The sequence below is a fragment of the Monomorium pharaonis genome, unplaced genomic scaffold (assembly GCF_013373865.1).
Source record: "Monomorium pharaonis isolate MP-MQ-018 unplaced genomic scaffold, ASM1337386v2 scaffold_621, whole genome shotgun sequence".
Taxonomy (NCBI): domain Eukaryota; kingdom Metazoa; phylum Arthropoda; class Insecta; order Hymenoptera; family Formicidae; genus Monomorium; species Monomorium pharaonis.
Genome location: NW_023415936.1, coordinates 13,215 through 30,254, shown reverse-complemented (window position 1 = coordinate 30,254; position 17,040 = coordinate 13,215). Strand labels below are relative to the sequence as shown.

At 34.8% G+C, this 17,040-nt stretch overlaps 4 protein-coding genes across 4 annotated transcripts; 1 reads left to right on the top strand and 3 right to left on the bottom strand.

Annotated features, from left to right (window-relative positions):
- Positions 1-135: 135 nt before the first annotated feature.
- LOC105834843 (sphingolipid delta(4)-desaturase DES1) lies at positions 136-3,194 on the bottom strand. Its single transcript, XM_012677638.2, has 6 exons — positions 3,063-3,194; positions 2,302-2,478; positions 2,051-2,190; positions 1,679-1,892; positions 1,341-1,552; positions 136-1,261 (listed from the first exon to the last, which is right to left on the bottom strand). Exons 1-6 carry the CDS (start codon positions 3,142-3,144, stop codon positions 1,121-1,123), a joined length of 966 nt encoding a protein of 321 aa, XP_012533092.1. The 5' UTR covers positions 3,145-3,194; the 3' UTR covers positions 136-1,120.
- Positions 3,125-6,334, top strand: LOC105834844 (protein BUD31 homolog). Its single transcript, XM_012677639.3, has 5 exons — positions 3,125-3,259; positions 4,814-5,072; positions 5,264-5,386; positions 5,615-5,849; positions 6,031-6,334. Exons 2-4 carry the CDS (start codon positions 4,979-4,981, stop codon positions 5,830-5,832), a joined length of 435 nt encoding a protein of 144 aa, XP_012533093.1. The 5' UTR covers positions 3,125-3,259; positions 4,814-4,978; the 3' UTR covers positions 5,833-5,849; positions 6,031-6,334.
- On the bottom strand, positions 5,849-10,643 carry LOC105834845. The gene is made up of 7 exons (XM_036295103.1): positions 9,734-10,643; positions 8,341-9,595; positions 7,838-8,265; positions 7,464-7,753; positions 6,603-7,015; positions 6,339-6,466; positions 5,849-6,265 (listed from the first exon to the last, which is right to left on the bottom strand). Exons 1-7 carry the CDS (start codon positions 9,986-9,988, stop codon positions 5,930-5,932), a joined length of 3,105 nt encoding a protein of 1,034 aa, XP_036150996.1. The 5' UTR covers positions 9,989-10,643; the 3' UTR covers positions 5,849-5,929.
- Positions 10,644-10,944: 301 nt separating this feature from the next.
- LOC105834831 (TATA element modulatory factor) lies at positions 10,945-17,036 on the bottom strand. Its single transcript, XM_012677621.2, has 11 exons — positions 16,901-17,036; positions 14,374-16,391; positions 14,187-14,288; positions 13,832-14,110; positions 13,419-13,757; positions 13,119-13,331; positions 12,884-13,030; positions 12,411-12,803; positions 12,095-12,335; positions 11,884-12,010; positions 10,945-11,777 (listed from the first exon to the last, which is right to left on the bottom strand). The coding sequence occupies exons 2-11, from the start codon at positions 16,380-16,382 to the stop codon at positions 11,491-11,493; spliced, it is 4,137 nt and encodes a 1,378-aa protein (XP_012533075.1). The 5' UTR covers positions 16,383-16,391; positions 16,901-17,036; the 3' UTR covers positions 10,945-11,490.
- Between the last annotated feature and the right edge of the window lie 4 nt (positions 17,037-17,040).

Below are 17,040 nucleotides of genomic sequence, written 5' to 3'. Positions count from 1 at the left end.
CGGTCTTGCATACTTTTAAATTTATATGTATAATTATGTATTTAAGTATTTAAGTATATGTAAACTCTTGTGACATAGGTAAATTGAAATAAAACAAGATGTAAATTATTTTATAATTCTGTACACACGTTTCCATTTCAATGTTCTTATATTTTTGCAAAATATTGTTTGACAATTATTTGACAAACTGTGTCATATTAATGTCATATTGTATCTCATTAAAGCGATATATACAATTTCATATACACATTTCTCAGCAAGATCCAAGTTTTAAATAACAATGTCATCTACTAGAATCGATACAGTATATATATATATATTACATAAAATATATACTCTTGCATCGTAGGTTTTACTCCGAGACACTTTCGACTAACGCGAATTAAATCGTTCCAGAAACGAATCAGTTCAATTTTCATAAGCCCATGTTTAATTAGAAGTTTATTTGAACATAATATACATTCAAATTGAAGCAGAACTGGTATCAATATTAATTAATCTCAAAAATTTGTGTAAAAATTTAATTTTGTCGAAAGCGCTGATATCAAGTTAACGACTAGGGACATACGCTGTTTCAATATACACAGTACTAAAGTGTATAAACTTCACGTTACGTATGTTTTCAATACTAGCGATACATATCGAACACTGTCAAATAGAAAACAAAAATATAGTTTGAGTAAGAAATAAAAAGATAATAGAAACTCAAAATTGAATCAGAAATGTAAATAAATTACGTCTGTTTTTATTGAGCAAAAAGATTGATTAAAAAAAAGATAACTCGTATTGAATGGCATGAATAAATCAAAAGTAGTATGACTAGATTTCAAGAAATAGACGTCTAAAAGGTGAAAAAAGCTCCATAGAAATGTTGGAAAATTGCTTACACGTATTAATATTATCCTTAAATTTTCCCTGAATTTATATTATAATACAATATACTTGCATGCCTCTTAGCATGTGGCACTCACATTTCATCTCGAATATATAGTAAATATAGCAAATTTTTAAATTGTATCTCAAATAAACAGATACAATTCTGCATAGCAATAAGTAGAATTAATGATGTATAAATTTCATGTGACACTCTTAGCTTAAGCAAACTAAAAATCTAGAAAATCTATCGATCCAATCCTCGATGCCTTCTCTTCGTTCTTGCATATGGCCCGATATCAGGATCCATCACGAAATCATACAGAACAGAAACCCACGAATTATGCTGTGGCAAATCATCGTAAAATTCCGCGGCTATGCGTTTTACCTGCATAAATTGAAATAATATTAAATAAATTGTATAAAATATTAATAATCGTATTCAAGCTGTAATAATGTTTGATTACCTCTGGTAATCTCGAACCAGGTACCGCGGGAAAGTCATGGTGTTCATTGTGGTAGCCAACATTGAAAGTAATGAAATTTAGAGGACCATAATAACTATATGTCTCGAAACCTTTTTTATACATATAATGCTCCGATATAAAATGTCCTGCCACAGGATGCAACCCCATTGCCATGAGAGAGCCGATAAGCAAATAAAACAGTACTTTGCCACCTAAAAATTAAAGTTTTGCTTTTTAACAGCGAATTAGTTTCATAATTTATATCAATTAGTATAAAACGTTTTTATCTACTATTCTTAACTCGGAAAAGCTGAAGCCTTGTAGATTCTGATGCTTACCAAAAAAGTACCATACGCAACCATCAAATGTCAATTGTATAACTAAATTTATATATTCTGCATAAGTTGGTATTTTTGGATACGTTACAAGAGGTCGAAAGGCATAGAAAAATGGTTGTAGCAATATCCAACAGAACTTCCCAAAAGTCGTACAAAATAATTTTGCTTCTAACAATGTTGGCAAGTCTGTATCTAATTTCTCATCTCCCTGATACTAAAAATGCAACAAGTATACAAAAAAAATATACAATAGGTACAATTGCAAATACAAAATATTATAGTGCTATACAATGCAACTTTTTTACAATTAAGTTTAACGATTTTTATAAACAACTTTTATTATTCATTTTTAACATTCCTCACAATACTTACACGATGGTGCTCGAGGTGATATTTTTTAAAACTGACAGAAATCGGTATTCCTATTGGTAGATTTGCGAAATAGCCAAATAACCGATTAGCCATAGGCCTAGCATGTCCAAAGGCAAGATTATGAGATATCTCGTGTATCGCTGTGAAGCAAGATATAATGTAAATTAGCACAATATGTATAATGCATTAAACATTAGCATGTATATATTGTTCTTGCTAATGTGGCTTTAATGAATGAAGTAAATATTTACCAAGCATAAGAGAATGATTTATCACACCTCCAAAGCAGTATGCTAATAGCAAGAGCTTCGGATAACTCAAATCTTTGACAATAAAGAATGACAGCAATTGCACCAATACCATCCCACTAACGACCCATTTAAAATTTGGATCATATCCAAACAACTGTCTAATTTCTGGATATTTTCCTGAAAAAAATACCAATTTCATAATTTCTAAAATGATAACTATAAAATGTTAGATTAAAATTGTATTAAAATTATATTATTTTCAATATTAATATTAATACATAAATTTACTGTAGAATTTACCAAATTTAATAAACTGCATGAAAAGCAGTGTAAAAGTATTTTTATTTCTAATATTGTTTTAATTAAACAAACTCATTAAATTTGTCTTATTTCAATATTAATTTCTACAATATCAACTTTCTACAGCAAATTTATTAAAGTATATTATAGTAATAAACTAAATATCCAAGCATATATAAAAAATTAAATTTGTATTTTAAACAATAAATTGAAGACACCATATCTACAAGTTCAATAAATGTGTCGCAGTATCTTCATATGTTCAAAATATTATGTTTCATCGAAAAAGTAATATGAGAATAGATGATTCTCGGAAGGATAAGTGTGGTTACGTGTGCTTATTTTTCCAGCTTTACAATTAATGAGTCTCAAATTTCGCATACAAATAAATCTGATTATTTAAACTAAAAATAATCGTCAGACATCAAGCAATCTGGTTTTCCTAGACAATTGTCACATACCCAAAATTATTTTACGCCGTGTGGCGTGCGGCTCCTCGGTGTAGACCCACTCGAAGTCTGTCCTCGAGACTCGTTGGCCCATGTTTGATCTTTCACGATGGTTTTCGTAAATAAGAAGGCGAACGAAATTAATCCCGGCGATAGCCAAGTGACATCATTAACTATAGTCAAGGCAATATTGGCAATAAGAGTCTGATGTGAGTTACGTATATACACGCCCTTGAACTCGTGATTTCGTTACGTTACCTGATAATACTGCCGGTTTTTCCCTTTTTTTTATACTTGCTGCTATATAGGGTGTCTCGATATCACCAGATATCACGTTCTATTAATCACGCGTTCCACGTACGTCAGATAAATGTGAAGTCACCTCTTTACACGTTAGTTGCAAGACGTTGCGGAGCAGAAAAATATCAAATTTCTGAAAATTTAAGTGTTTTCACAAATCGGCCTGATCCATTTTTATTGTCGAATTGAATATCTGTTGTCTTACTTTTTCGTCGAGATAAACTTGAAGCTCAGAAAGCAGGATTACTATTTAATTAACATCAGAGACACTCTTGCGAGTCATCAAAGCCGATTGCTCCTCAACAATTGCTTTCTTTCTTATTTGCTCTTATTATACTCAAGATCGAAATGTAGGCGTTCAATAAATTCGAGACATTCTATATACGAAATCTTTTGTGTATAGTTTTATCAGATGAGGTTGTAATCTAATTTTTCATGCGGAGCGTGACATGTATCCGTAACATGTATGTACATACGCCGAGATAAAACTAATTAAAATATTAATTAGTTGTAGTTGCGCAATTATTTCTCTTTTTTAGATATCATAGGCGCATGTGTAAAGCTGTTTTGCGCATTAAAAAAATATTTATGCATAAGTCTTGCTCCACCCGGCAAACTCTCTCTCTCTCTCTCTCTCTCTCTCTCTCTCTCTCTCTCTCTCTCTCTCTCTCTCTCTCTTTCTCTCTCTCTCCTTGATTCTTTTTCTTTTTCGCATCCCGAGGAATAATCGCCAGGAAGGCGAAAACGAGAGAGCGAGTGAGAAAGAAGAGAAGCGGTCATAAACACGGAATTGTAATAATTATGATCTTGCACATGATTGTATTCCATCTGTGACGTAATAATTGTTTATGACTCGTGCTAAAACGCACCAGCCAATCGTATGCCGACATATAATATTCGTCCACAGAAATCGGGAAATGATTGGCAAATCGTTATCAATTGTTATTCCCATTGTATTCTGAATGGAAAAGAAATAATGTGGTTTGTTGCGGATTGCGACGTTGTTTATAACTTAATTCAAGCAAAAATAAATTAATGATTAGAATTAAATAATGAATAAAATAATTGTCAAAATATATTATTTAAAAAAAAAATTTTAAGTATATATAAAATGTACATTAAATATTTATTAATTATTCAAAATTAATTGCTGATAAAGAAAAGTTAAATGAAAATAATCAATTAACCGCTAATTAAATTAATCCATTATTTGTCAGTAAAATCACAATAAAATTTGTTGTAATTTCTATTTTTTTCTTACGATATTAAGTTTGTTCTTTTGATATTACATTTCGTTTTAAGTACAGAAAGTATAACACGATCGAGCGGTTCGACATATCTGTTCTTTCTAGCTGCACTGTTGCACTGATGCAATAAGTTAGAATGAGAAAAAATATACTTGTCTTATTGCACCAATGTAATAGTGCAGCTAAAAAGAACAGGCCAATTGATTTGATTTTAAGTGCAGAAAGTGTAAGATAGTGCAACTACAAGAAACGGATGTGAACAGACGCAACAAATATCTCTGGACATCTCTGGAGACCCCCGGACTCCGGATAGCGTGCCGCTGTTTTCGTTTAATGAGACGCCCTTCTCTGAATTTAATATTTATTAAGAAAAAATAAGATATGCCAAAGGTACGACGAAGCAAGAAACCACCGCCTGACGGTTGGGAGCTGATTGAACCGACGCTAGAGGAATTGGAGCAAAAGATGCGCGAAGGTGAGTGCTTATGCTCTTTACAAGGTTAACTTAAGCTGTTTCGATTTTAGAGAAAAGCCTGTTCTTTTTCGCTGCATTGCTGCGATAAGTTAGAATGAGAAAAAAAAAATTTGTCTTACTTTAACTTGTTGCTCCAGTTTAGCACTGCAGCGAAAAAGAACAAGCCAGTAGTTCCTTTTTTTTTATTACAGCCGAAACGGAGCCCCACGAAGGAAAGAGGAAACAGGAATCCCTCTGGCCGATATTTAAAATCCACCATCAAAAATCTCGATATATCTATGACTTGTTCTACAGGAGAAAGGCGATCAGTCGCGGTAAATCGTAGTACTGTTGAAAAGATGTCCATATCACAAAATTACGAATTAAAGATTAGAAATTGATCAACCAAATATTTTTAACTTGTTTTGTTTTGATCGAGTTAAAATTAAGTTTTAATTCTCAATTCATAATTTTCGATCTCTAGTGTATAGTTTGATATAAAAAGGGCTTAAAAAAGATCTAAGAAATGCGTCTAATTTCTTTAACACTTTCACTCATTGCAGAATTGTATGACTACTGCCTGAACGAAAATATTGCTGACAAGAACCTGATCGCCAAATGGAAGAAGGTTGGCTATGAAAATCTGTGCTGTCTGCGCTGTATTCAGACAAGGGATACAAACTTTGGCACAAACTGCATCTGCAGAGTGCCAAAGGGTAAGCTCGAGGAGGGTCGGATAGTGGAGTGCATACATTGCGGTTGCAGAGGATGCTCCGGTTGAGTGTGAAACCCCTTTATGTAAGGCACTTTCTCTCTTTATTGCAGCAAATTTACATTGTGTCCTGTAATGAAAATAACTTTGTATGCATTTCATTTCATTACTCGATTGTCAGATGCCATTTGTTATGCTCTGTAAACCGAGCTGCAAGATACAGCGGTGTTTGTATGCGCCAGTCATACGTGACGCATTTATTTTCAGACTCGATATTAACTCGCAGAACGTGAGCACTTTTCCGGAAGGTAGAGATCATTATGACCGAACCGAAACGCATTCTCGGCAGGCGCATCAGTTTCTCGTCACCGTCCATGAAGATTTTGCCTTGAGGCGTGATCATCAGCGACGCTACTCTCTTCAAAGTATCGTGACTACCTTGCGGATCATAAACTAATGCAATACCTTCGTCATCATTTCCTTCTTGCGGAACTTCTAAAAACTGTATATGATAGGTAAATTAAAATGTATGTACGAGAAAAATGTGTAAATAAAATCTTATTGCATATAATTACCTTAAATTCGATGATGTGATTTGCATCGAATTGAGGCCCTCGTGAAAACAGCGTGCTTATGGTATCTGTGACTTTTATAACAGTTTTACCGTTAGTGATCATATAATTCTCGTTATCAAGTTCCCAGCCTGTAATTATTATAACTTGGAAATGCAAAGCGTTTTTAAAACTGCATTAAACCTGATTACAATTTTTAATATTTAAATTTAGAAAAGAAAGCTTTATTTTTAATACAGAACTTATTCGCTTTTTCTTTGTACATACTGTAAGGTGGTATAGAAGTTCGTACAACGTGATGTACACTCCTTGCAACATTGTCCGCTTGTATCTTGACTCTAAGCGTAACCGGTTGATCAACAGGTATATTTCTGATGAAACAAGAAGTCTCAGATCCTCTATACACCGTCTCGAACTTGCTCGATGTCGGGTCAATAATCTCCCCATCAGCCTTCTCTATGACGAATGTCTGTTCCTCGGCATAGTACTCCGGATTAATTACATGCCATTTAACGAACAAGCCTGCCGGTCTCTCCTCAACATTCATTATCTGAACGGGAATTGTGTGGGAGATGCACCCAAGTTTCGATATTTGTTCCACAATCTCGTCATTGTACGAGTTCAATGGACGATCGAAATTTATATTCGGAAGTTCCTCAGAATACGGTACTGCCGGGATCCTTAAAAATGATTACGTAATATTTAGGCTTGTTTGTATTAATATAGTTTACATTCAATTTAACTTCTTTTTTTTTAATTCTTAGAACTAAAAAAAGATCGTAAAGATTATTTCAGAAATTAAGATCTATTTATAATTACGCTTTAAATTAATTTTTAAAACTAGAAAAAGAAAAGTTTGTAAAACATTTACAGCCGTAAAGCTGATTTGTAAGCGAGCAAAAAATTAAAGGAGCAATTTGAACTTGGAATTTTGTCCTAGCTAGCATTCTCATTGTGGCATATCGGTGATTCTACTTTTTAGTGATTATTCCGTTTGCTTACAAATTTCTAATTATTCTCACAGTTCTAAATATTTTACAAGTTAAAATTTAAAATTAAATTATTGATGCAAACGGACTTTAGTTACTAAGATAATCTTTATGATCATTACAATCGCGAAGTTCTCACCTGCCTATATCGTTACTCGCGGAAATGATCTTTCCAAATCCATTCGCGTTGTATTGACGTGGATTCCGTAGAATATCCTCGCTCATCGATATGATATTCTGTGCATTTTGCACTTGCGCTTCCACTTCTCTTCTACAAGCCCTCAACGGTATTAGACTCTCCTGTTTGTGAATTTCTGCCTCCAGTATCAGCTGTTCGCGTCTCTTATTGACCTTGTAGCATACATCATCTAACAAAGATTGAAACGTCTCGTCTATATCTTTTAATGTTTTCATCATACTATTTTCTATCTGACAAAATAAATTTCTCGTATTAATAGTCATTCGGTATAAAAATAAGCAGCAATCTTAATGAAGTTAAATAACTTTATTTACCTGCTGATCAGCATTGTCGAGATCTTTCAATTGATAATCTAATTTTGCTATGTATTCCTGTGCAGATTGCATAATGCCCTTGATATTTTCCTCCACATTCTGGGGTAATATCTCCTTTTTCTGTACAAAAGTATCTTCTGTGTCAAGACATTGTACGTCTGTGCTCCTTTTATCAATATTTTGTTCATATTGATTTAATCTCTTTAATGCATATGTTAATCTCATCAGAAGTTCTTCCTTCTTCGTCCTTTCATTACTGTTATCGAGTATCACAGATTTCTTACTAGAAATATTTGGCGTTAATGGTTTTATCATGTACTTGTGCAATAATTCGTCATAATTGATTTGCTCCAGCTTCAATTTATCTGACTTTTGTTTGGTCAGTGTTTCTAAAATTTGTTCCATATCTGGAAAAACAACAATTTGAATTAACATAAATAATTACGGACAATATTGAAATATGTATAAATATTTCACAAATTAAATTTTCTGTATTAATTACAGATATTGTTTAATTAAATTGTGCCAAGAATATTTTGCATAGAAATCGTTAGGATCGGCTTGAACTTCTTTCTCGGCAAACGTTTGAGTCTGCTGATTGTTTAATATCAAATATCTCTTCAACCTTTTCTCTGGATATATCGCGTAATCTTGCGGCTTAACGTATGTCTTAGCATTGCCGATTTCAACCTCGTTTTCATTACAATTCTTACTCGGTGTCAGCAACATGCCATTCCAATAATCTAAATCATTATAATCGTGCAAAGACGCTTGCGTACTAATCCCTATAATTTGCCAGGAATATTTAATACACATCTTATACGCAGACTTGTTATCCTCTGTACTGACACTACTTAATAAATTTTGTAATAAAGTATGCGATGTCTGTGTGCTTATTCCAATAACTTGCCAGGAATATTTTATTTTACAGTCATAAGGACCTCTGGCATTTCTCTCAGCAATTTTTATCTCACATGCGTTGGTTTCTTTTCTTTGAGGAAGTGGCATCCAATTATTCATTTCCCATGAATATTTGATATCATCTACAGTCTTGCCTTCGTTACATTTATGATCTTTTATTGCATTTCTCTCATTAGTAAGATTGTCAGTCTGGGATTTGACTAAATCACAATTGTAGACAGAGGACCAATTTGTGATATCGGACTTTGAATGAGATTGTGCAAACTGTGGGCAGTTACTTCTCAGTGGAAAATCATTTTCATAATGTAACACATTTATTTCATACTCGCTGTTACTGGAATGCAAATGATTTGACACTGTACTAGATATTGACTTCGCCTTATTTACGATATTCGCAAACGTTTTTTTATTTTCAATCTTGCAGCTTGATAGTGTGGAAGTGATGTCCACAATATTATAGGTTGATTTACTTGGTAATGACACAATTGGTTTACGAATAACACTACTAATTGCCTCTATCTTCGGCAAAAGTGCAAGTATATCCTCTTGTTTCATCTGACTCTTTTTCATCTGTGACAAGTTGCATTTCCTTGATAATTTTATAGATCTTGAACTTGCTTTGCGTAGATCTTTGTTATCTGTCAATAGTTCAGATTGTAATGCAGGCACCCTATTGGGAAATTGTAATGCACTAATCTTTTCCCTGTGAGATAATCTCTTCGGCGTTCGTGAATTTTGTGAAATACTGGTTTTTTTGATACTTGAAGAATCAGTCTTTTCAAAAATAGTATATCTTGTGCTTTGATTTTTGGATTTCCAGTGGCCGATTCTCTTTACCTACAGTTTCAAACTTCAGATATAGAAAAACTAATACTTTAAACGAGATTTTTATTGTTTCAAAATCGCATTAAAAAATATATAATAAGATAATGAAAAGGGAAGATTGTTTTTAGGATTACAGAAATTTTGATTGACCTCAAGTGATTTTTCCAAGGGATCATATAATGGATGCAAGGGTGTTTCTGAGAGCAGCAATGCAGGATTGTTTCTGTAATTTTGCGCTCTCAAAATCTGATGCCTGTTTTCTGAAGAGGGAGAGGTATTATGGTTCTGCTTAATGGATACAGGTCTTACAATATGAAGTATTGCACTCGGTATAGCCATTCCTCTCTTTTGCGGATCAACAACTTTTATGCATCTACTGCCTTTTGTCGGAGTGGAGTGTCTCATGTTAAAAATGTTTTTTCTTCTGTAGTAAAATATTCATACATCAAAAAGCTTATCTCTTAAATCCTACATCCTATACACTATAACCTATAAACTGAAAACGTTTTAATACAGTTTTAATGTCAAGGATTGCGGAGAGAGAGGATTAAAGCGAATTGCTTTTACTCTTTGCAAAGATATTGCGTTCTACAAAATATGATCAGAGATATATACAATGCAAAACAAAGAACACATATAAATATATACATATATATATAAAACTGAAAGCTAAATTTGATTAACGACGCGCTTTATTACATCCAAGTTATATTATTGACAATATGCCGCGTTAAAGAAACGACGATTAATTATAATAACGGAATTTTATAATCAATGTATTTTTTAGAATCGTATAAATGATTCATATCGAAGAGAGGGAGAAGATCAAGGAAAGCAAATGCGAGAGTACACACGCATACATATAATTTTGATATGTATACTCACAGAACGTTAAAAATCAATTGAGATAATTAGAACCGGAAACTTGGCAAGAATGGGCGAAATACACGTGAGAAATTTAGAGCGCAACGCGGACGATTTTGCCGAAAGATTATGACATTTGAAACGCACGGATAATCGCGGATTTCCACGAGCGGTGCATCCTGTCTCGAACTGGACCGTTCTAAATATAACCAAGGCGGGCGTGATATCATGCACGAACAATTACCACTATAAATTTCAATCACAGAATATTTAAACTTTTTTAAAAATTTGTAATTAAATGTTAATTCCAAGTTTACTATATTATTTATTAAATTTATAGCTGAAAAATTGTTTATATTGTATATTTGACATATTGTGTTTCTATCCATTCAAAACTCCACTCATGGAAAAAATTTGCTAATTTATGCGATTTATTGCAACAGGGAAATCATTGATGTTTATATTACTATATTTAAATGACAAAGTACACTTTTGTATTATATTGTATTATATTGTATTATATTGTATTATATTGTACATATTGTATCATATTTAAACGTTGTATAATACAATCCAATATCACATGATCCTCCCTGATATTAAATTAAAATTAAAATATGTGAAACAATAATACATATGTAACAATACACAAGGAATAATAATAACTATAACAATATTGCGGAAGAAGAAAAGACGTATTAGTTTGATACCTCTGATACTTTTTAAATCTTTCTCTCTTACTCAATTTTCAATAAATATATTTATATGTATTTTTACAGAAGACTTTCAAAATTTTATCGTCATCTAAATCCTTTATCACAAATTTTTCCGCATTTGTTTGCGTTAAATAATATAAATATACATCTCCTACGCCAGACTACAGGTATTATTAAAGTCCTCTATAAAACTTTGTTATTACAACTGGGTTTTCCTAGAAATAGACAAGATGATTATGTAGACATGGTACGTGTGTAATTAAAGTTTCGTAGAGAAGTTGTTAGGCTGCGCGTAAGTCGTTTGTAGAAACTGTTTGTCTGGCAAAGTTAATTCTGCCGCTTTAGAAGTTGATCGATTTGCATTTTGTACATCTCCTTAATGTCCTCGAGGTCCATTCGCAATTCCTGATTTTCCTCGACCTTCTCGCCGTACATTTGTAGTAGTGCGTCATATCTGGTTTGTGTCTCGCTAAGACTTTCGTTGAGTGCCCGCGCTTCCGCGACACTTGCACTCAAATCCTCGATCTTCAAAGTTAACGTTGCCAATTCTGAATTCAGCGTATCCCTCTCCGCGTTTCGCCGAGATAATTCCCACTGAAGTTGTTGTATTTCACCTGCAATGGCAAAATAAAGTCAAAATTAGCGAATTGAAGAGTAGACATTGAATAATGAGAAACCAAATCAGCGATAGTAATAACGCGTACAATACCATAAACTTACCATCTCTTTGTTTCAATTGTGCTTGCAAGTTCTCGAAAATCGACGTGCTATTTGAACTCGTTATGATGCTTTCATATGGTATTGGAGGAAATCTGCCAGAATTATTATCAAATACTGAATCGCTAAACTAAAAAAAAAAAACAAATTTTGCATTATATACAGAATAGCTGTTGATCTCATGTATGTACATATATGACATTTCTATACATACTCCTGGCCAGCCACTATTCGCACTACTGACAGATTCTTGTCCTATACTGAGAGTAGGACTAAATCGTGATTCCTCGTCGGTATTTTGTTGTTGTTCTAATATCGCATTATTTCTTCTTCGTTCCGCGTCAGTCGCCGCTTTCTCCACGGCTAATTTATTTTCCAGAGCGTTTATCTCTCTCTTCAATTCTTGCACATGACTAGAATGTGTCTGCTCGAGAGTGTTTATCGTACTTTGGTGTCTGCAATTTGAATTTGTTATAGATTGCGTATTATGTCTTTAAAAATATGTATACATTCTAAATATATATACTTACTCTTTATTTTGTTCTAACAATCTTTCATTTTCGTTTTTTAACTTATCGTGCGACTCCTGCAATTTCGATCTTTCCTTCTCTTTTACATTAAGCTTCGATTCTAAATGCGACTCCTTGGATTTCAGATTAACATTCTCTTCTCTCAGAAGACGATCCATTTCAATTAAATTTTCAATTTTGGATTGTAACTCGATATTTTTTTCCGATAAAACCTTCTCTTGCTTCATAAAGCTATTAGACTTATGTAGTAAGTTCGCTTGAAGCTGTTCGATCTGTCTTAGTAAAGGCTTTGTTGCTATCGAGACTGATTCGGATAATTCTTCACTTCTGGCCTCTGAGGCTTCTAATCGTTTAAGTAATTCGTTGTTTTCGTGCTTGAAAAATTCTTCTCTTCTATAACATAAAAAAATAGATAACTGTTAGGATAAAAATTACTTATATGATTAATTGTATATCTAATATACAATATTTACTTGACATGAGCTTCCTCGGCTTGACGATATTTCAATTTTAAATCCTCCACTTGTGCAAACAATTGACACGACTCACCCGCATTATCAACAGCTTCTTTCAATTCCTCTTCAGTAGTCACCAACTTCTTCTTTGTTTCTGTTAAATCCCTATTCCACAAAAATTTAGGTATACATAAATATGCATAAATATACATAAATGTAGATTTTATTTTAGAATTAATTACTCTATACTCACACTTTTGCAGCATCCAAGCTCTTTTTATAGGCCTCCATCTTATGTACCGTATTGTCCAATTTTTCTTGTAACGTTAATATCTCCTTCTCTTGCTTCTTCGTTTTCGCTGTCAAAGTGTGAACGGCCTCTATTTGACTGCGTTCTACCTCCTCCTTTGCATGCAACGATCGTTTTAATCTCTCCAATTCTGTATTTTGTTCTTCTATTTGTTCTCTGAAAAATAAATAAATGAAAATGGAAATTGCGACGAATATAACCATTTGCCATTCTATTTTTTTTACATAAAGTTTTATATTATACTTTTGACTTTTTATAGTTGCGTCAGTTTCCTTCTCTTTTACGCGCAGTTTTTTTATGATATTGCTGTGTTGAAGTTGTTGTTTGCTGAGTTTCTCGCCCTCCTCGCGAAGTTCCTTTATGATTTCATCTTTCTCAGCATTTATAGTAAACATCTCCTGTGAGGATAAACGCGATGCCGCTTCTAACTTCAATTGATCTAAATTCTTTCTCAATTGATCACGTTCCCTTATCGCTTGCTGAAACTTTCTCTCTAACACCGACAAACGTTGCGTATATTCATCTGTGATTTGATTTATATTTTGATTTTGCTCCGCGTGCTTTTCAAAATTTTCAAGCTGTCTGTAAAAAATATAGATGCTGTGATATCTGTTATTTGAAAATAGAATATCTTAATATAATCATTATAATCTTACTTCATTAAATTTGCATTTTGTTCATGTAATTCCATATTTATTCTGCTCACGTCTATCAACTTTGATTCTCTCGCCTCTAAAATCTCGGTCATTTCCTGTACACGTTTCAACAGTTTCTCAATTTCCATATTTGTTTCATCCGATCCTACGCTGATTTCACTCAATTCTCGAGAATGACCCCGGGTCTTCAAAGTTTTTGTTAGCAAATCACCACCCTTACTCAACTGCAATTTTGCCGGACTCTGTCGCGACTGAGTCGAACTTGAATCTCCATTAGGACTGTTGATAAAAATAATACATTAACTGTTGTACATTGGACAGAAACATGTTATACTCACAAAACAAAAGTTACTACCTAGATATTATCTCAATGTCGCTCGATGTTGTAGTTTCTAATTCATCTCCACTTGTATGTCCACTGGCTTGATCGGATCCAATTTTTACTAGATCGGAACGACTATAAAAGAAGTAGATTTTTTAAATAAAAGTTATATGTATGTATATTATAAATTTAAATGATATATGTGTGAATGAAATAATACCTTTCTGATGATATAGGTGAATTTTCTCGTGGTATTTCTGTGCAATGAGTTTCCATATCGATTACTTCACCTTTCTCAACCATAGCATCGGCTAGCATAGTCTTTACATAAGAACTAGTGGTCAAAGGCGTCTCCATGACTTTGGAATCATTTGTACAAATTAATGTTGCGTTATCCTCGGAACTACTCTCAATCAAGGTACCCTCTCTGCTCGAATCGGTGGACATTAAATACTGATCGGTACTCTCGATCATCTTTGTTTCCATGCTTTCGACTTGACTGTCCAGATCCGGCGGCTCTATAGTGGTGCTCATTAACTGGGAAAAGGTAGAAATATCCGGTTTCTCATTTACTCCCTCCAAATGATCTAATTTGCGAATCGGTTGCGTGGTAATTGGCTCGAGCGTCAAATGCAAATTGTGTTTCTCCTTCAGCGAATCAAGACTCAGGTTCAATTTGCTCTCCACGGAAACCTTCGTCGATGTTTGTCTATCGTCTGGACATGAATCGTGCATCTTCGCAGGTATCTTTAAACTCATATCAGCTAATTCCTTATTCTTAACTGTGTCCAATTGTTGCAATGGCTCGAGTACTGTCATGACTGTACCTTCGGAAGCCGAAGTGTAAGAATCTTCAGCCAAACTCTCGTCTGGCTCGTCTACGTCCGGTATCACCTCAACGCTTTCAGGGGAAGTTTTCGAGCTGTCCGCCGCGTGCGACAAACTGCTTTTATTCGTATCCAGGCTGGAGAACATGCTGGGTGATGGTGTACTGTCAACACTGTAAGGATATGGACTGACACTCAACGTTTTGACCTCCTCCATTGGGGATTCGTACGGAGAGATATCGGATGACGAGGCCTCCACAAATTTATCTCTCGGTAGTTGTAACGTGTCGATTGTACAGTCTATACACGGCGTGGCGCATTCATCTCCGCCTAGAATAGGGTATGACTCTGAATTTTTTTGATCTATTGGAGACAGAAAAGGACTACTGTCGCTCTTCCAGTCACCCAGGATTTCCACGGAACTCGGCGACGTCACCAGACTGTCCGGCAATATCTCGACCGATTCAGAATTCACCTTGATGTCGACAACGGAGGGACTTAGCGAATTGGTAACGGAGTTGAGGTCAGATTCCGGCGTAGTGGTGCAATCAGTGTTGGACTGCGAGCCAAGAATCTCCACGCTCTCCAGGCTCTTCTTGTCGCTAACGTTATCAGAAACATTAGGTATTTTATAGAACACATTAATAGAACCTGATATACGATTGATATCATTGCCTTCCGATTCTACCTCGCATCGTCCCTCCTCCCCATCGATACTCGTCGTAGAATCGCTGTCAGTGTTATCCACCGTTGGCGCATAGTATACCTGCTCCAAGTCTAAACTGGCACTTTTAGTTACGATCTTATCGGTACTAATTGAAACGACATTGTCTAGAGATGACTGTTCCGACAACGCGCAAGACTCCGACGCAGTTTTATCATCAGATTCCTTAGACGCGCTACGATTAATATTTACAGGTTCACTAATAACACTAGACTCATCTCCTTCATCCTCTTTATGTACAGATTCGCTCTTTATTATTGTAGATTTCGAGTCCTTTGTCGCCGCCAGTTTTTCAGGGGCAGAAGTAGAAGACACCATGCTGCTGTGTTGCTGTTCATCCTGACTGACGCTACTTTGCAGAGACTTGGAGTGCTTGATAGTCTTCCAACCACCACTCCCATCTGCAGACTTTGGAGGCTCGAAGAACGAACCTGTAAAGCTACCCCAAATGCTGCTCGAGTTTTGCTGCTTCTGTTGATTGCTATCCCGTTGCTTGTTGATCTCCCCTTCGCTCTGCAGGCCCCAACTTGCGAAAAAATCCTTAGTTTCGTCCACGTGTGACTGAATTGCCTTTGGATCCTCTTCTTTAATGTCCAAGGCTTTATCTATGGTCTTCTGTGCTCCCTTTAGGGCAGATTTTGCCAAATTGGCAAACCCTGTGGCATCAAACCAACTCATATTTTATGCCTATAACAAGAAAAACAGTGTGATATCGCAGGTTCTATTTTTTTTTCTATTCTGTTAGATAGATAAATATCATGCTAACCCAAAAGTAGAGAGTGAAACTTAACATAGTGGTTTTCTATTACTAATCGAGAATGCATACCTATTTTTTTTCTTTAGTTAAAAAAAATATTAAGTATAAATTTATATACAATAATGTGTGATCTCAGATAAATTATACATAGTAATCGTTTACGCAAAATAAAAAAAAAACTAAAACTACTCTTGAGATAATAAAGTCTCAACGTTCAAGTGAGACGTAAACACAAATGAAACGCGGCAAGATTAAGTAAAACGAAATTGTCCGTGCTGTTTGAGCCGTCGAACCCTCAGTAGGACATTGACGTCGCGACAGGCAGAACTTGCGGTGTCCGAGTACTTGAAAACACACATCATCGTCGCGCCGTTACGTGGCACCTCCTCTTTCCTGCCTCCTCGCGTTACCGCGGTAAACGAGGTTACCGTCGACGTACATGACATCCTCCAGAGTGACAATCGTGACGGCGAGGCCGCGGTTTCAGGATTGACGACAGATCCTCTTCTTCTTCCTCTTTCTCTTACTGATGATCAATCTGAGTATCGACTGTCAAGATCAAGCATTTAGCAGCCGACA